General features: G+C 38.8%; 1 protein-coding gene across 1 annotated transcript in view; it reads left to right on the forward strand.

Annotated features, from left to right (window-relative positions):
• The window catches only part of LOC144665646 (uncharacterized), a 123,121-nt gene extending 103,151 nt beyond the window's left edge, over nucleotides 1-19,970 (forward strand). Inside the window, 11 exon segments of the mRNA XM_078526912.1 lie at nucleotides 5,386-6,241; nucleotides 6,243-7,050; nucleotides 7,954-8,002; nucleotides 8,236-8,374; nucleotides 9,047-9,393; nucleotides 10,699-10,925; nucleotides 11,432-11,727; nucleotides 11,892-12,476; nucleotides 15,357-15,513; nucleotides 16,790-17,078; nucleotides 18,284-19,970. Of these exon segments, the coding sequence (XP_078383038.1) occupies nucleotides 5,386-6,241; nucleotides 6,243-7,050; nucleotides 7,954-8,002; nucleotides 8,236-8,374; nucleotides 9,047-9,393; nucleotides 10,699-10,925; nucleotides 11,432-11,727; nucleotides 11,892-12,476; nucleotides 15,357-15,513; nucleotides 16,790-17,078; nucleotides 18,284-18,615 (4,085 nt within the window). The 3' untranslated portion in view covers nucleotides 18,616-19,970.
• Nucleotides 19,971-20,745: the final 775 nt, after the last annotated feature.

Consider the following 20,745-nt stretch of genomic DNA (forward strand, 5'->3'; position numbering starts at 1 on the left):
ATACGCATACGCGCGTATGTGCAAAAGCATACGCGTTTTTTGCGTATGTTTTGGGACGCTTATTTCTGAGCGGTACTGTACACGATGGGATAAAAGCTACGTAGCTTGTGGGGTCGTGTGTAAATAAAACATTAAAACTAGTAGATAACACGTACAGTACTATAGATTTCTTAAACTTTCATGTTCAAGTAATACTTGGTTCAGAAAATTAAAGAAATTTTTTTGCCTAAAGTTTAGTGTTTGAGTGAGTATAGCAAATCCTAGGGAACTGACATTTGAATTGAGTTAACATGAGGTTTAAGAAGCAATCATGATTCCACCGTATCATCTTGAGCTGAGGCATGGCAATTTTATAACAGTTTCATATGGTACTGTAATAATAGCAATGTCAAAAGTGCTCAAATAATGTAGCAGCATGAGAATTGCATTTGGGACCCCCCGGCCTTGAACCGATACCTCAAATTTCTTGGCAGTAGACCTCCCTTCCGAACCAATTCATGTTTACTTATCTTTTTACAACCCATAAATTAATGCCTAATGTCTTTTTATTGGGCTCCATGAATATCCATTCAGCTGTATGCTTACAGATCCTTTGTTAAGAATATTATTTTTTAAATGGAAAGTTTTCTTTAAATACATATTACATGAATGCACCATGTAAATTATTTAAAATAATTTTATAGAAAATTTATGGTTACAGTATTATAACATACTGTAATTATATTGAAGTTATCCCTAATGTTTTTGCAAGAATGAGTCTGTCATTTACTACTAGAATTATTTTTCTGGAATAATCTTTGCCAGTTACTATACAAATTACATGATTAGCAACTTAAAAATGGGTTTTGAAAAAAAAAAAGCCTTTGCGTAAAATGGAGACTGGCTATAATACATGTAAATATTCCAAATTTGTGATTTACTTTGCCTCACCTCTTTCCTACGTCTCTCCTCTTCTTGAGACTAAGATAAGATAAAATGGGCCCTGGGATTATAATTATTTGTTACTTTTTGATTGTATAATTATTATTTTTATTTATTTATTTTCTTTAATGTTTATTTTTTGGGTATTTTTTTTCGGGGGTTGAGGGGGGGGGAGGGGAGTGGAGGGTACAATTGGCAGGGTAGGGATAAAAGGAATTTCTAAGCAAACTGTTCAGCATGAAGTGCAAAAAACAAGATATTGCAAAGTAGGTTTATATTTTGGAAAAGCAGCATACATGTATTTGTCAAGGAGAAGTTAACATCGAGCCAGTTGGCCCATCCCACTGGAGCTTATCCTGGTTTCTGTAGCATTAGGTGATAAAAAATATTTCTGTTCCCCCCAGGATGGGTTGCTTGTCCATTGCAATGTTACGCCCCTCCCTCCCCCAGGATTATTTCCCCAGTACCTATTTATACACCAGGGTGCACAGAGGAACTGTGATAGTAAAGTTTCATGCTCAAGAACACAATGTAGTCACCCCAGCCATGGCTCAAACCAGTGGAATGTTTGATCGTGAGTCCAGCATGCTAACCTTTATGTCACCATGCCTTCCTTTATTACAGTGCGGCTACTGTAACCGGGGTCACCCAGACAAAGTTAACCAATCACAAAGCAGAACTGAAACAAAAGATTTCCACATTTTTAGCTTCAGCCAATGAAATGTCGAGTAAAGAACAAAGAAATTTCAACTTCTTCATTCGCCACGAAAACAGATCGATACAAACTTTGGCCGTATGGCGGCGCTGAATTTTCAATTAATTTCAATTGCATCCGTTTTAAACTTGAGTGGTTGTGACAGCAACATTTGGAAGGTAAATATTAGCGATGTTTATGTAAGAGAAGTTCGAAACTATGTAAAAACGGGGAAAGAAACGACCGTATCGTCTGTGTCAATGGTGCGTGGCGGAGTTCGCTCGTGACAATTTCAAAGCGACGGTCATAGGTTAGGCAAAGTGCGTGGCGTATTTGCAAACAACGAAGCACATTACCAGCGTGATAAATTTAGTTTTCTGCGATGTTCGATCGTTGAGTTCCACCGAAAGCGTATCGGCCGTATACATCCGAAAGTTTCGGCAATTCAGCTAGCTTGAGTAAACACGCAAAAACATAAGCTTCACGAGTGAACAAATTGAAATTTTATTTTTATTTACTCAAACGACAAAAAAATGTTGGCATCGCCACTTTCACTGGTACGTTATACAGCGCAGAATGTCTTCCTTCGCTAGCATCACGTGTATTTATTTTACCAAAACTCCAGTTGATGCCGTAGAGAAAACTTGAAATTGTCACGAGCGAACTCCGCCACGCACCAAAACACAGACGATACGGTCGTTTCTTTCCCCGTTTTTACACAGTTCCGAACTTCTCTTACATAAACATCGCTAATATTTACCTTCCAAATGTTGCTGTCACAACCACTCAAGTTCAAAACGGATGCAATTTAAATTAATTGAAAATTCAGCGCCGCCATACAGTCAAAGTTTGTATCGATCTGTTTTCGTGGCGAAAGAAGTTGATATTTCTTTGTTCTGTACTCGACATTTCATTGGCTGAAGCTAACTTTGTCTGGGTGACCCCGGTTACAGTAGCCGCACTGTAAGAGGTAGTGGTAAATCAAAATACAATTCCCTGGGCTTATGTTTGGTGGGGCTTTTTCAGGATTTTTCCTATCACTCTATATTTTTTTCTTCTCTTTTCTTTTTTTTTTTTTCGGGGGAGGGGTATTTGGTAAGCTATATTTTTTTCAGGAAGGCTTTTTGGGGTAGGAGTGGGGTAGGGGAATTATCAGAGTTATGCAGTTGAATCGACTGTCATAACTAGGCGGGGTTGCAATAATACACATACAAGGACATGTAAACATGTTTGCCGGGAGATCCTATGTGTTTGTACATGCATGTCACTTTATAAAGTTGGCAAGAGTCATTATTATACCTGGTAGGATAGGCTAAATAAAGCCTCCTACTCTGGCTGCTTACTCTTGAGATGCTGTATAAAGATGTTACTGTAATGGATTCCTGTAATTCCAAAAGTGCACTCTGCCACGGTGGGAACCCTTCCTTCCCCCATTACCTTGGTCAATAAAAGCACCCCTTCTGCCCAGATTTCCTAATCAATGGACTTCCCCCCTCCCCCTGCCTTGATTTTCATTATTTTTCTAAGCCCATAAATGAAAGTCCCTTTTTAATTGGACTTTTTCTCTAGAAATCATAAGAATAGGCCTTATCAAGGTTTTGATGCCATCTTGACGAGTAGACAAAGCGGGTAGAAATTACAGTGTTTGTGTGGGAATCCGATGGCAAATATCTTTTACAAAACTGAATTCTGGACAACTCATGAATTGTAAAATTAAGATACTAGGCAAAAGTTTTCATGCCGAGTTTAAAGGATGTAGCTGGGCTAGAAAGTGTTCAGTTACGTTTTTAATTTCCCATACATTTGTCTATAATTTTTCCCACGAACCACGTCAATCATGCAGAAAAAAAATACAGACAAATGTATGGAAAGATTAAAAACGTAATTGAACACTTTTACCCCAGTTGCATCCTTCAAACTCGGCAAATAAAAACTTTTGCCTTGAATCTTAACTTTACAATTCATAAGCTGCCCAGAATCTGCCTATATGTAACCTCGCCCCTCACGACAAATTTTCTAGCCCAAGTTTATTCAAATATTTTCTGCGCGCCACTTATTTTACTCTACTGGACACTACCTATGATAATGACATGCCCTGCACCTGGTTCCTCTTCCGTAACTGCCCTTGCCACCGCTCTTAATTTTTGTAATTAATATTATCTGCATCTTGTTTTATAACTTTAGCTATAAGTAATTAACTAGATTTTATAACTATAATTTTTAACTATAGTAATTAATTAGCTTTATTGTATATACATATATATATATTTTTTTTTAATTTAATATTTTTATCGCCATTCTTTTTAGTTTTTAGGGTTGCGCCCCGCATGGGTTACTATTTTCCCGTTCGCGCAATTCCTTTTTGGTCCTTTTCTTTTTCTTTTATTTGTAAAATTTTAAGACCAATAAAGTTGATAGACAGAATTCAATTTTTTTGCCGTCGAATTCCCATACACTGTAATTTCTACCTGCTTTGCCTACTCGTCAAGATGGCGTGATAAGGTTTATTTGTAGCAGAATTTGCACCTGGTAACAAAATAAGCCCTGAACTTGGAGAAAATGATTTTAATTTTACTGTTTGAAATCAGACTTTCAAACACCATGCAAGCATGCAATCCATTGAATTCCAAGCAACCATTCTTTCCTAAAATTACTTATACAGTCCAACTTTGTGAAAATTTTAAAAAACAACCATCCAAAATAATGAATGCAATAAGTAGCTCTTTGAGATGTCTGTTGGAGTTAAACACCTCTCCCAGGAACATTAGTAAAGTCACTCTAAGTAGAAATCAATTAATTTGAAGCAAAGTTAGGAGGAGAGATGTACGTGCACAGGAATACAGGAACACAGGAACACATCAACATGCACATCAACATGCATTCTGATGAAAGTTGTCAATATAAACGAATTTTAACTGGGAAAGGGATGTAGGATTAAGGTAAAAAATCCTTGGGAATAACAGAAGGTAATGGGGCCATCAAACCCCTGGAAAAGAAATTCCTGAAGGGTATGGAGGGGTTGGGGTGGCAGAGCTGTACTCTAACATAAGGCGGGTGCCACAGGCGACTTGCTTTTGTCTTTGAGTTCTGGGCAGCCAAGATTTCTTACATAAGAGTCTTTGGGCACCCTTCAATTGTTCTAAGAGCACGGCTTTGGGTGTAGGTCAAAACCAAAATTCTCCTGATGGAAGTAGTATGTATAAAATAATAAAATACTACCACTCCATTTTCCCCTTGTCTACATAGTGGAAAGTCACATATATGTAAGGGTAATAGCATGTGTTAAAACTGTTAACCTTAGGTCACTCCAGGGTAAGTAATTAGTAAGCTAGGTACTCTGAAAAAGGGTGGCATGTTTGCCGAATAAAAGTGTGTTCAGTGTTTCTGGATAAAGGTTTCATGCTTTGGAGGAGCAGGGATGGCGCAGTGGTGAGAGCGATCACCTTCCACCAATGTGGCCCTAGTTCAATTCCCGGATCTGGCATCATACACATGTATGTGGGTCTCCAGGTTCTCCCATTTTCACCTTATGGTTAGGATGACCTGACAAAAATGTTGTTGGGGAATGGGGAAGGGGGGTGGGGGTAGAGGGGTACCTGCCACTGACTAAAAAACTCCTCCAGGAAAAAGCAAAAAATTAAGTCACTACAAAAACAGGGGTAAGCGTTAGTGGTGTAGAGCACCTCAGTCCTAATGCATGCATTACCTTTTGATTTTTTAACTGTCACAAAGGTCAGTCTCAGATAACAATTTAGTCTATTCCTACACAGGTTCTCTTTGCAGAGCACAGTTAAAAAGCTGGGAAGCACGGCAAGTTTTAGATGTCGAAGGAACTGAAAAGGCATTCGAAGCATTGAAGAAAGCTTCATGTTCATTAGAGAAAGTTCAAGACAAGTCAAGTGAATCTTACAAGCTCAGCAAAGGACTTTACTTCCATCATGAGGGGGAAACCTATTACCGAAACCAAGATTACACAAGATCACTGGAAAGCTTGAAGACATCGCTGGAATTAACAGAGGAGCTGCTTTTAGCTCATACTGATCTTGCAAGATGCTACAATGCTATTGGAAACTGCCTTTACCACCTCGGGAAGCCAATTAAAGCACTTGAGTTTTACAACAAAGCATACAAGATGCAAGAGCAATTGGCAGGATCTGAGTATCATTTTGACATGCCAATGTATAAGAACCAAATTGGCACCGTGTATGAGAGTCAGGGAGAGTATGAGAAGGCTGTAGAGTGTTACAGAGATGCGCTGAACCTTTTGGAAGAACTCAAACTTTCGGGGTTTCATGATGAAGCACATTTCCAGAGAAATCTTGCCAATGCTCTCATGTTTCAAAAAAAGTACGATGAAGCAGTTGCACCTGCCCATAGGGCGTACAACATAAGGATGAAAATTCTTGGGAATCACCCACAGACCGTGCGTAGTATTTTCCAGCTTGCAGTGCTTCAGGCCAACTTGAGAGAATTTGCGAAAGCATTAAAATTGTTCCTTGAAGCATGGGAAATGGAGAAGTCACTTGGTGCAGGAAACCACAGTGAAGTGTGGCGAAAGATTATTACTGGTGTTGAGGACATGTATGACTTATCAGGACAAGGAAAAAAGATGGGACAATTACTACCATTTCGTTTCCAAGGAAGAAAAGTTTAAGAAAGATGCTTTGAAGTTTTGCCAGCGATTCTGGGATGAACAGAAACGTTCAGCTCAGTTTGGCTTCACTGAGTACAACAAAGAGATAATTGATACCATAAGGGACCTGATTGGTGAGAAGAAAGACATTAAAACAGAAAAAGACGCCCTGTGGTTTTATGACGGGATGCAGAGTGCTACTGAGGAAGATTTTCAAGGGGGGTTTGATCAGGAAACAGCCAACAGTCTGCTTTATGACATGCTGAAAGAAAGAGATGAGTTCTTGGACAAGGTAATTGAACTTTGCCTTCAACTTGACGATCATGAAAAACTCACAAAGCACAAAAACATCAAGATGGCACTGTACAAAAAAGTCCTTGTGAAACCAGACTATGCTGGCGAAAAGGACAAAGGTTATGACAAAGCGACACTGAAAAGCAAAGTGGAACAATTGTACCAAGAACTAGAACAGAAGGAAAACATTCCAGAATTCCAAGAGAACCTGTTACGTGCTTGGCAAAAGCAGTGGGAAGAAGGAAAAGGTGGAGAGAAGACCATGGAGATTGGTGTGGCTAGGGAAAGTATAATCAATGGAATCCTTCAGTTATGTACGGAACTTAAGAAAGAGGAAATGTTCAGAAAATATGGAAAAGAAGCACTGAGTTTTTATGAGAACGTATGGGAAGTGAAGCAGGCTGAGATGAAACCTCCTGAAATAAAGAAGTTTCTTCGTGACCGAAAAGAGTTGGCTTCGTTCATTGGAGATCATAAAAGAGAAAAAGTTTATAACGAGGCATTAGAGGTACGTTTTTGCTAACTTTACATTACTAGGACTGTTATAAATCTAGGGTACATTTGCTCTGCAAAATATGTAGAAATTACATGTAGTACATGTACATCCTTTCATATGTTTCATTGTTATGTTAAGTGCCTTGTTTTGGCAGCTTACTGTTTCGGTACAAATTTTTCTTGCCAGGTAGGCTTCATGCAAGTAGAAAGAAGGGAGTCAAGTGTGACGAGTATCACTGTATTATAGTTTCTGTGCCCTTTTGTAAAAAAAAGCATTGATTAGTCAAGCTCGTGGGCTCTTTAAACAACAACAACAACGACGACGACGATGACGACGACGACGGAAAGAGAGAGAAAGAGAGAAACGACGATGATGATGATGATGATGATAAAAAGATACATATACATGTAACTTAAGTGTGAGATGCATTTAGCTATACGGATACAAGCTAACTGCGACACTAACGAACATCTAAGCTAATCGACTGATGATTACGATCGGACAAGAAGTGTGACAGACCGTGTTTGCACAGACAACGTAATAAAGGCAACAAGTGTTTTGTTTAAGTACTTCAAATGATATTATCCTTATCTCAGGATTGTTGCTGTAGAGCAGGCTTTCTTGGCAAGTAATGTGCTGCACCCCGCCACTACAAACATGCATAGTTTTTATTTAGTTTGTTAAATATTTGATTTGTTTCTGTTGTGGAATAAAACTATTGTTACTAGTTAGGTAAATTGTTTTAGCAAGAAAAGTGAACTTTCAATAGCTCGTAGAAAGTTTGCTAAACACTAACAACCTTGAATGAGTTTCAACCAAGTTCATGTGTTGCCAGGAATGAGAATAACCAAGTCACACATGTAGTTGAACCGGCTAATAATATGTCTAACCACTTTTTTATTTTTAAATGTTTAGAATTTAATACAGACTGGAAAACGACCAGGGGCCACTTTGCGACTAAAAGGTATTACGTTTATTTTAAAAAAGGTAATTTTTTAAAACATAGTGATTTAAACCTAAGAATAATTGAAGTCAATTTTCGAAGAAAATACCTTCTGTCACTGGTTTGATTTACACAAATTTAAGTCCACTCAAGTGGGCTGCATACAGCACGTGTGTTGTGTGTCAGTTCCTTGCTCATTGCATTTCATATTTCTACTGATTTTATCTTTTTATTTCAACCTGTTACGAAATCAGAGGAGAAAGAGGAAGAAGAAGAAGAATCTGAGGAGGAGATTACAATCGAATCTGAGGAGGAGATTGTAGTCGGATCTGAGGAGGACACAGAAGTCGAGCCTGAGGCCAGTGAAGTCGAGGACAGAAGCTTCATTTACGGGTAAATACCTATTTAACTGGCAATACTGGATAGCCTTATTTTGATATACATCTATATACCTGTACATGACTGTATGAAAATAATGTTAATCAGTAAGTGACACAAGCTTCTAGGAAGAATTTCTATGTTCTCTTAAAAGTAGTCCTTGCATGGCAGTTTTTGAATCCAGCTCCTACGTCGACGAAATTTCTGTAACTCAGGGGTAGAGTTCCCGACTAGTGTGCGAACGGTCAAAGCTTCGACTTCTCGGAGAAGATGACATTTCTTTAGTAGCCTATGTCACAGATAGATCATTTAATTATTGCGACTGTAATAACTTACTTATCCTCATCGGGCGCATAAGGACTCTTGAGGCTGGTGTGATTGTAATTGGCCTTGGGAAAATGTTCTGTTGATTGAACTCATATTAAAGATAAACTCTTGGAGAAATAGGTTTAAACTTACGTCAGTTTGATTGAAAGGATATTTTTTTTGGCCTGCCGTAATTATAAAATGTTTTGTGAGCGCGGATGGACCAAAGAAATGAGAGAAAAAAATGGCGCACTCTAGATTCAAGGAGCAATGCGTTATGGTTAACGACAACTATTTCAATTGACAGCTTTTCACTGCAAGTGCACAATTTTAATGTTTGAAGTATCACTTATAAAAATAATTTTTTATTTATTTTGTCAGAGACACTGTAACCAACAACGGAAGCCACTGGGACCCCACAAAGGTGGCGGTGCACGTGATATTCCCACCCGATGCTGTGACTGAGGACAGACCGATGACTCTCCATACATGGAAATCTTCAGTATGTTCTCCTCCTCTCCAAGAGAATGAAGCCATTGTTAGCGATGTGGTCGAACTATCAAATGAGACTCCTGGAGAACTTGAATTCAACAAGGAAGTTACATTGGCCATTTCTCACAGTGCGGCAGACCTTAAGGGATATGAGGTGGTGGTGAAAAAGTTGATTGACAAGGCCAGCAATGAGTGGGTGGACATTGATAAGACAGTGGACATTCGATCCCTGACAGGTAATGAGCAAAACGCTTACATATAAAAATCTTTTCTTGAGTTATTAGTCCAATTTTTTTTTTTAAAAATCCGTCGTTCATAATTCATCTTAGCCTTCATCAATCTAAACCACCGTTGCTTCTTATTAGTTGATTATTATCTCTTAAGTGTCTTTCGATGGAACTGTATAATTATTTGTAATCACTGTCAGTTAAATGTAAAAAAGCGATTTTAGCCATGTGATTGTTGTACGAAGTAATGGTAAGGTAAGGTAAAGAAGTGACTACTTCGAGCCAAGTTTTCCATACTGCCGGAACTTATCCCGGCTTCTGTACCATCAAGCATCGACAGGGGAACTTCTATATAACGAAGGGCCAAGGGACTGGCAAACTATGTTTGCTATAATGAAGTTTGGTTATATCGAAGTTCTTTTCCGGGAAAAAATATCGCTCATTTAACCGAGAACGTCGTTTATAATGGTAATAGGACTGAGTGGAGTCCAATTCGGTCTGTAATCATACGAGTGATAAACAAAATCGGACGACCGCGAAGCGGGAGTCCGATTTGTTTAATCACGAGTATGATTACAGACAGAATTGGACGACACGAAGTCCTGTTACCAATTAATCAAAACTATGACAAAATTTGAGTAACAAACTAACCTTTAGTCAAATGGTTTAACGTTTTTATAAAAACTGAAAAACATAGCAGTTTACTCAACAAAATGCACAACAACAGCGCGCGCAAAATGACGCGTACTGTCCAATTACACAGGCATGACGCGTAAACTGTCCTATTACACTGTCCAATTACAAGCATGACGCGTACACTGTCCTATTAGTGCTCAAATCGGGCTGCTTATAACCAATCACCGATCGAGAATTTTGTTATAGTTTTAATTATATTGTATAGAGGCTCTTTGTATCGAGGTTCCACTGTTTAAGAGTAGTGTCTTGCTCAAGATTATAAGAATACAGAGCTCGAACCTGGACCGCTCGATCCGTAGTCTAGTGCGTTAACCATTAGACCAATGCGTCTCACATTGCTGTACGAAGTAGACTGCAAATAAACAGAGAATATTGAATACTTCTCTAAGGAAGTGGGACACCAACCAAATGACAATAAATGCAAAGAAAGCGGATCGTCAAAGTTATGGAAGATTGAAAACGATTACTAATGATGAACTGGAAAACTCGCGCAGATTAATCAGTTGTATGACTTGTAAATTAGTTCCATTGAGACATTTAGAGGGTTGCATTTGGCTGTTAGGCGGTGTTGATGTTTGTGGCAGTATTACTTCTATTTCTGCACAATATTTATTTCAGACCTCGAGAAAGCTTATGGCAACGATTTTCCCAACTACCTTCTTCCTGTCGCCGAATCCAAGATCACACAGTGTTCCACATATGCAGTGGTCTGCCGTCTTAAGTCTCACGTGTTCACCATTACATCCGATCAGGCCACCCTTACCTTGCCTGACTATCCCTCGGTCAGGGTTGTCATTCCTCAAAGTGCTGTACGTACAACAGAAGAGCTTTGTGTCACTGTCAAGGTAAGCGTGTCATCCCGAAACGGCGAAACGAAACCAGCAAAACAAGCGAAACCCATTATAATTTTTAAGACTGAAGTGTTAACAGGCTAGTTTGAGCGTTATTTTGGCTAACCGGAGTGCTTTTCAGGCTAACAGGAGTCGAAAACACCGAAACGAAACGAACAGTAATCCGTTTTTTCTTCCGCTAAAGTTTAGAAGAATTGTTAAACTTAAGGCCATGATACAGTGAAGACAAAAGCTATAGAAAAAGTCTCATAAGAGGTAAAGCAAATACATTTGTATATTTTCTTTACGCCAATACGCAAAATCCATCTGACTACCTAGACTACCATTCGGTCTTGTCTCGTAGGCTTGTGACGCTTTCATCTGACAACGTTTATTGAAATAGCTGTAGACTATATTTCTGAGAATACACCTAACCAGCTTACTACTCAGACTGGAGATATTGTGCCCTATCAACTATTTCACGTGACATCTGCTAAGTACTTTATTACGTGTTTTTTTAGGTACAAGAGTTTCCAAGTAAAGAAATAAAAAGCAAGGAAATGTTGGCTGGGCCCATCCTGAGAATTTCGTGTGACAGAGAAGTTGAGTTTCAGGAGCCCGTAACTATTCAGCTGCCATTGTCGTTGAGAGAGAAACCAGACACTGACCTTCCCGATTTGTCGTCCGTCCGTGCTAGGGTCTTGTTTCAACAGTCTGATGGCGAAGACAGAGGATGGACTGAAATTACGGATAGCCTCAAGCATTCACTAAGCTTTGATGGAGCTGTAATCAAATTCAGTGTTAGACACTTTTCTGGGTATGCTAAAGCAGCTGTGTTGTATTGTTTTGTCTGTTCATTTTACCAATTCTTGTTCGATTTTACATCTTTGTTCATGTATTATATTTGACATATAATAGTGAGATCTTTTTCTGAAACGCCTCACTCTTTACATGCATTGCTTTGCTCTTGTTTGTTTGAAGATTTTGGAGCTGGCTAGAGTGGTGCACAGCATCAGTCGTTCAATTAGTAGCCCGCGAGCAGGCTGTCCAGTCAGGGGTGAGACAAGGGGACGGAGAAGGAGGAGGAGGAGGAGGAGAAGGAGCAGCAGCAGCAGGAGCAGCAGCAGCAGCAGCAGCAGCAGCAGCACCACCACCACCACCACCACCACCACCACCGCCACCACCAGCAGAACCAGCGCCAGCACTGGCAGCAGTAACAGCAGCAATGGCACTAGTGGCACCAACAGAAACAGCAAGAGAGGAAACGAGAACAAGCTCTCAGACTGTTCAGATAGCTGGTGATTACAACACAGAATGCGTTAGGCAAGCAGCAGTTTTCACAGCTTGTGTTCCGGCAGACACTCGCCTTGGGTCTAGTACTAAGCTGACTCTGTATTGCAGTCCAAATGACAAAAGAAGGGAGCTTATTGACAAGGAGGATGAATTCCTGTTAGAGGAGGAAAGTGCATGGGAGTTAATGAAGCCGGAAGATATGGCCTTTGTGTTCCTTTCAGGAGATGTAGTTAAACCAGTCAATGTTAAACACGTGAAAGACCTTTTCGTCAGGTAAGACTGTAGAGTGCGAACTACCTCGGATCGTCTATTAATACTGTGAGGCTATAACTGGGTTATCGGAAGGGCTTTTTTGTTCTAAGGTACATAGTCAAAGTATCTTTAATGTGTTTGGTTCCATCCGAATAACATGGGTCTTTTTGGCATTTTAAAGAGGATTTGTCAAACACGGTATCGGTTACCCAAAGTGCCTTTAAAAAGGTATCGTTGTTTGTAAGTGATGATGTAGTGTGCTGATACCATATAGTGTCTATCAGAAATGCTCGACTTTGGAGCAGCTAAATATAAGTGTTTTATTTTGTTCGATAAACGTTTAATCGCGTTGAAGCAGTTTTGTAATAGGCCTTATGCTTGTTACTTCGTATGCTCAAAATTCACAACCAAGCCTCGTTCTCTGGCCCCAAAGGATCTTACCAATAACTTTTCAACGTAAAAACAAGTTTGACTGTCTTATTTACGAAATGTTTTTTTTTATTAACTAACTGAGACCGAGTCTCAATGTTCAATCTGACTCTATTCGTGCGAAAGTTTTGTAAATAATTTTTATTAATTAGTTTTGCATGCTTTTATTGTTTTTAGTAACTACTTTGTAAATTCTTTTTACATACATTTTTACATATTTCTACTTCATTAATATTTTTCATACGGTTTTACCTCTTTGTAGCTATATATATCTATGAAAATTTTATTTCTTACATTTGCCTAGATATTGACTGAAGAGCGGTCGAAACGTCGCGCAATTTTACCGTTAATTTTTATTGTGAAATGTTTTAAAAAACCCTTACTGACAAGCCTCGTTTACGCACATTATTCTCAACCCTCTGCCACCTCCATGCAGTTTTCACGTGGGTATTCTTTTCAACTTTGCTGCTTTCAATTGGAAATTCGTTCTTTATAAAATTAACAAGTTAGCACTTCGAACCGAGGCTTGGTGGTGAATCTTGTCTGTCTGACGTAAATATCTCGTCTGGTCGATGAAACTCGAAGCACATTGTAAATTGGTTGGTTCCTCCTACTTGCTGCACCATCTAATTTGCATTTTTGTTTTGTACGTGGAGTCTTGTTTTTTCGTAGAAAACGTTAGCTCTTCTGAAAAGCAAATTCCTGTAAGCTTACTCACATGATAATACTAACACGCGAATTAACATCAGTGTATACAAAGTTTGAAAAAATTTAAATCTGTTTGAAATTACGGGTTTGGAGTTTCGTTAGCGTCCATGGTACTGCTAGTAATGATTTTTTTATAAAACATGCATGTGATATCTCAATTTTGAAGTCGGATCGTCATATATACAAATACTAGGATTTATGTATGCAGTACGAATCATGTCAAATGACGTCACCTGACAAGCTTGCCAGCAGAAGAAGCCAGATTGCCATGACAGAGTCTGCATAAAGTACATTAGCATTTCCAAAAAATCTTTCAACTTAACTTATACAACATAACACAAACCTCCAATAGATGGCTCTTGCTATCATGCTCAACCTTATCCAATAATTGTTTCTTGTCACTGCTGATATCGGTGTTCGATTATGACAAAAGGATGATAAAATAGTGGGAGCTACATTAAAAAAACATTATAAAATAACTCAGATACTGCGCGCGCTCTGATTGGTCAAAAACCTATTTACTATTGTACCTGTAAAGTCCCGCTTCTGTCCCGACATGGTTGCACTACGCTCGATTACGCATAAGGACGAAGAATCAACGTTAGTTTAATGTATTCTTTTGGTCTATCAGAAGGTTGAAACAGAGGATGTACGATTCTCGTAAATGATCATTATGAAAATTTACTGAGGGTGGATGAGAAAATTGAGTTTCCCGCCCACCACAGTTTGAGCGAAGGAACTAGAGAAAAAAAAGGCAGAGACAAACATACGAGAATGTACACAATAAACAGATCCGCTTTCACCGGACCGCAAAAATATTAAAAACATGGATATGGTTCCATTCAACATTAACTCGGAAATGTTATTTGAAAAGAATTAAAACTGCATCAAATTGGTCGCGATGAACTTGAATTATTTTGATGGCAGAACCTCACGCTGAGTTCTTGTATTATATCTTCGGTTTTACGTGCTTTCAGTGCTTTCTCCCAAGTCTGTTATTCAGCGAAAACGAAAGAATACGAAATAAATTAATTCATAACAAATTTCTGAAGCAGTGTTTGTGGAGCTAACCTTTATTCTTTATTTACACCTTCGTCAGTCTCTGAAGTTTGGAAACTTGCAAAGTTTTCGTGCAGTCTTTTACCTGCTTTTACTTTCGCGAAGAATGACTCCGGCCACACTGTGCTAGATTTCCACGTCAAAGAACTTTAAAATCGTTGAATACATTTTATACCATGACAGTTTGTCTTATCCTTTTCCTTTCTTATGACTTTTATAGCCTTAAGAGAACTTTAAAACGTTTTTGTCGTGTCGATCTGTGGATTTTGTTTGTGGAGCTGAACCTGTGTTTTATTCTTTCGGCTGCTGTGATTGGTTTACCGCGTCATCCGATGAACTTGTTGAGAATAAGACATTTGATCACGAAAAATAAAATAGATTTCTATTTCTTTGAAGAACGTTTTCTATAGTTATTTCATAAAAGCAATAAACCACACTTTCTAGGGCTTTACTGGCGTAATAAAACCACTTGTGATGTTGGGAGAACACTCGAAAAGCTTGTAAATCACTCGCCTGACGGCTCGTGATTTACAAGCTTTTCTCGTGTTCCAACATCCAGCGTGGTTTTATTACGCCAGTAAAGCCCTAGAAAGTGTGGTCTATTGCTTAATTCATAAAAGCTTTACCAAAGAGTGCTATAGTGACTTTTGACGGTGAAACCAAAACTGCTCTGTTATCCTATTTTGACTGAAGTTTCTCTTACAGGTTTCAAGAGCATCATTCTATGAAGAGAAGTCTAAAAGTGCACGTCGTTACCATTGGAGACCTAACCATCGAGTTTTGCAGTAGCCGAAAATTGAAAGAAGAAAGTCTGTTGTGTAGACTGGAAATGGAACTTCCTCCCCCTTCAAGAGATACAGAGGTTAGCCTTTTATAAAAAATTTTTATGCAATGATTGCCAACCAAGGGAAATTCAAATTTCGGAGGTTATGTGGTCCAATGTGCTTGTTTTGGCCGCATGACTCTTTTTAAAATCTACATCTTTCCTCCTTCAAAAAATATATGAACGAAGAAACGAATGAAAAAAATTGATCAGCCATTCTCGGACCTATTACAGTGCGACTACTTCAACCAAAGGCACCTAACAAAATCTGTTCAAAAAGTAAATGAAAACCTTGTTTGTTAACAATAGATTTCCCACAAATTGTGGACCTACACCAGCTGCATGCTACAGAAGAGTAAATTTGTGACCATTTTTATTGTTTTAGCATGCAAACACTATTGGTCAATTTGTGAAGAATTTCCTCGGGTGACCTTGGTTGGAGTAGTCATACTGTAATAATTTATCAAGTTAAAACAAAGAAAATCATAACCGTGAAGGGGGTTTGAATACCTGGTATTAATTGGCATAGTTTTTGTTTCGATTGAGAAGATATATCAAACACTCGAGACAGTGTTTCATAGGCTATCCAAACACCTCGAATTTCGTCAAAAATGGATTTGAATATCCCGATGAAACACTGTCTCTCATTTGTTTATATATTTCATCAATAACTTTCACAAATATGAAGCAGGAATACCTCCGATAACCTCCCTCCCCCAAGTATTATTTTCAAATATTGATTTGGCTCTTGAATGATTTCTTCTCGATTCAAGGATTTCATTCGACTGATCAGATTTGTGGCTTGAAACGTTTTATATGCAATATTTTATTCAAGTTTACACTCTTCAGGAAATAAATCTTGTTGTGATGTGGAATTTCCTTGCAATCTTTCATATCTTTCTTTGGGTTGGAGTCCATTCCATAGATTGAATTATAGTGCTATGCCATCTACTGTTCGCGTGCACACTCCTTGGAGAACGAGATGAAACCTGCTAACAGCGCCTGCAGCTTAATGGAAAAATTAAAGAAAAATTATGCTATTCAGACGAGAAGGGGTCGGGGAGGGCTAACTTTTGGTGCCCACTCGAGCTTTGAAGATTGTTACGGGAAACATTTTGACGCTGGAGAATTTACTTGGAAAACGTTTTTTCTACATTTAAAAGAACATGGAATCTTTCACCCTTTTTCCATTTATGACAGCTCTCATATCTCGTATCGATGCGATATTTTCAGCCAGTGATTGTGCTTATTCCACATGTGACCAATGTCTCGTTGATCGAAATCTTCTAAACTTCTGATGGCGTTTCGTTTGCAGAAAACTCCTGTTGAGTTCTTTGGTGTGCCTTTGGATGACAGGGACCTTACCGATGCGCCTTTGATGGATACCCTAGTGGCATGCAGAGGTGTGTTAGAGGAAATCAGACAAGGGGAAATTTATGAAAATCATTCTACGAGAAGTTCTGACAGGGCTGCTGTGACAAGTTTCTTCACTGCTCTCGCAAGGCTGGAACCGGATGAACAACAAAAGTGCTTTGATGTGATTGTTAGCTTTCTGAAAGAAGAAGGTGAAGGGAAGGAGCACATCGTAAATCGTCTCCTTAATGGTAAACATAATTACCGTAAAAGCTCCATTAAGACCCCTCAAGCAGTTCAATTTTGTTAACATCCCCCCCCCCCCCCACCCTTTCTCTCTTAAGCACCCCTCTTTTCCAAGATGGTCGACCATGAAATTTTGTGAACAAAAAAATAAGGCAATTTTACGCTTTAAAGTTTTTCATCCATTCTTCCCCATTCTCTCACTTTGTCACTCTTTCCCCGTTTCTTCCCCCACTCCCTCCACCGCTTCCTCTATCCCTCCCCTCTGACTACCTTCCATATTTCCTTCGAATACTCCCCCAGTTTCCTACTCACTCCCAATTCCACTCCCTTCCCTACCTTCAGTTGGATCCCCGCTAAATGCATTGCACTTCTTAACCACCAGTATTTTTCCTTTATCTTTTAATAGTATAATTTCAGAGGTGAATATAGAAATCGGGGGCATTCTGATTGGTCGAAAAATTCGGCACTCGGTAATTAATCATTTGACAGCTTGGCCACTAAGGTATGCAATCTTTGACATTCAGGCAAGTAAACATGGCGGACAATTACTGAATGGAATTTTCGCTCATTTGAAACAAATCATTCCAAGTCCGGGATATTCATAACATTGGGAATTCTGAAAATTCACTTCCAAGGCGTTTTGACCGAAAATATTTCAAAGAGATGGTTCTCAAGGCATTATAAGTGACCATTAACACGGTGGTTTTGTAGATCGCACGCGGACATAAGAAACTCAGTGACCGGAGACCGGAGCTATTCATTTGAAAAGAATTCGTACAATTGCTCAGAAGTATTCAGCGACTAAACAAATGTACCAGATAACTGCCTGTTTTGTTTTGTCCCGTTTTATTGCTTAAAGTAATAAATTGGTGTAAATTCTGGCTCACAATCGATGAATTAAACTTGTTTACACCGTATGCAAGTTAAGCGAGCACTTGTGTTTAATGTTTTCTTGTTGTCTATTGTTATTTTGCAGTTCTTGATATTCACCTCTGAAAATTATTCTAAAAAATTCGTCTGGGCAATATTCGCAGAGATTTACTGAGCGAAAAATTGTTAAATATTACCTAAAATAAGCCTTTTTTTATCTTTAAACACGGGTCTTTTAGCGTGTTGTCACTCCTAGGCGTTGCATAAGTAAATAAAAAGTATGCTTTTTATGTTATTAAAATTGAAACCCATAAAGTAAATTGAATTTTTCCCTCATCAGGGGAAGCACGTGTCAAACATCCCCCTGATGAAAGTGTACGTTACGTGGTAGCTGAGAAATTAAGAGTGGGACGTTTGTGGAAGACACTTGCTAGAGGTTTAAAGGTCAAGGAGGCTATCCTTGATGCAATTGAAGAAGAAGAAAGAGACAATGGCCAGGAGTGTTGTCGTGAGGCACTTAGAAAATGGCGCGAGTCCAACGGTTCTGCTGCCACAACCAGAAAGATCATGATCTGTTTAACGAACATGGGCTATGGTAGCGTAAATTGGCACATAATGAGAGAACTTAACCTTGTTGCAAGAGAAAACATGCCACGGTCAGAACGATCATAATGTACTCAACGGGCATGGGCTAAGGTGGCCTACGCCGGCAAAAAAGCAGTGTAATGACGTATCGCAACGTAACGTAACGTATCGTACCGCAACGTAACATAACATAACGTACAGTTACGTAACGTATTCTGCTGTAACTTATCATATGTATTTCTTAGGTCCGGGTTAAACGCCGTACTTCTATAAGCCGAACTTAATACACAGGTTGAGTTGAGCGCTCGCCTCCCACCAATGCGACCCGTTTTCGAATCCTGGACCCGGCGTCATACGTGGGTTTGCGTTTGTTAGCTCCGAGGGTTTTTCTTCGGGTTCTCTGGTTTTCCTCCTTTCAACAAACCAACAGTTATAAATTCCAAATCGATCGGTAATACACGGCTCCACAAGCTTCTAGCTTTAAACCCAACCGTGTCTAAATAAAGGTCATTTATTTATATTCATTTAGGCCATCTCTTTAAGATCTATAACATTGTCTTGTCGTTTCTATTTGTACACATTTTAACAGAAGATCTTCATAAATTAGCAAGCTTTCCCACTTTTCCAAGAGTTCCATCCCTCTTGCGTGTAGCATTGACGGTCATTTTTAATTTTGCAAGTCTTACTCATAAGACCACCTTTGAAGTACTTTGACTGCCTTTGGATGGTGTGTAGTTCTTAAAAAAAAAAACGCTTATAATTTTACGTTTTGGAACATTTGCAAGTGCACAGATCAGTCAAGAAATTGGTATGAATATAGATTTCAGTTTGATAAAATTATTATTATTTTTTTATCTAGACGAAACTCCTTAGAAGTTTAAGAAAAAACTAGATTTTATTTTATTTTATATTTGTAAATATGAAGTTTAATGTATAATGTAGTTTTACTTTACTATAATATACAATTTTTATTTATTTAATAGAATGAAAAAGTTTTGCTATGAAAAGAGAAAAGCAAAATAATATGAAGAAGTACCTAGGTAGTTAAATTACTCAATTCACGAAGTGAATTAGAGCAGATTTCAATTGAGTGTCGTAAAACCAAAACCAAAGTAATTACTCTAGCCAATCACAAAGGACACAGACAATCGAGTGAACCAATCAAAACTCGAAGCAATTACATGTAGTTGGCACCAAGCGCGGGAAAACGTGCGCGAGCAAGTCACAATTGGTTTTGGTTTTACTCCTGATTGGCCGAGAAAGTGGCGCGAAATTTTTAAACCAATCACTAAGCGTAGTGAACGCAAAACCAAAGCAAACGCAAATTACTTTCGACACTCAAGTGAAAACCGCTCTAAAACACTTGTATCAAGATCTGACAAATATGTAGAATACTATTCAGTTCGAATCACGAAGTGATAATAAAGTTAGAAACTATCTCATATACAGGGTAGCATTTTCCATTTTAAATCGCACGACCTCGAGTACAAAATCGCACGGTTGTTGTCATAAATCATTATCATTTGGAACGGAGAGCTTTAGAAAACCTCGATTCGTCTTTGCAAAACTCCGGGGGAACGTCATGGATCTCGGGTAAAATTTTGAAATCTTCGAAAGACTTCGAGTTAACTACCGAAATATTCCGTAGTCTTCAGAAAGCACGAGCTGTAGGCGAGGGTTGTCCAATACTGTCGACATGATAGGAGTCAAAAATACGTCTTACAACTCGTACGAGTGGACAACTTTATTGTCGACTGGAGAAACGTAGTTCTCGAGTGGAGAAATGCATCTCATTAAGGACACTTAGAAATCATCCATCATAAATTGTCGTTGAGCAATGGCCCTGTGATAGGTTGTCGAGTCGTACGAGTGGAAAACATAATTGCCGACTGGAGAAACGTTGTCGAGTAGAGAAATGCATGCCATTATGGACACTAAGGAACTTACCACTCAAGAAAGACAGAATAATCCAGAACGAGGTCAATATGCTGCCCTCACATAACATGAGTTCCATAAAAAAAACTCCTCACCAATGTTAGTAAGACAGAAAAATCTAGCACGAGATCAATATCCTGCCCTCAGATAACAGACGGTCCATAAGGAACGCACTACCAAATTAAGACAATCATCTGGCACGAGGTCAATATGCTGCCCTCGTATAACATGAGTTTTATAAAGAACTCACCACCCAAGTAAGAGGTAATAATCAATCACGAG

Source organism: Oculina patagonica, chromosome 9 (genome assembly GCF_052425735.1).
Source record: "Oculina patagonica isolate OP01 chromosome 9, crgOcupat, whole genome shotgun sequence".
Classification (NCBI taxonomy): domain Eukaryota; kingdom Metazoa; phylum Cnidaria; class Anthozoa; order Scleractinia; family Oculinidae; genus Oculina; species Oculina patagonica.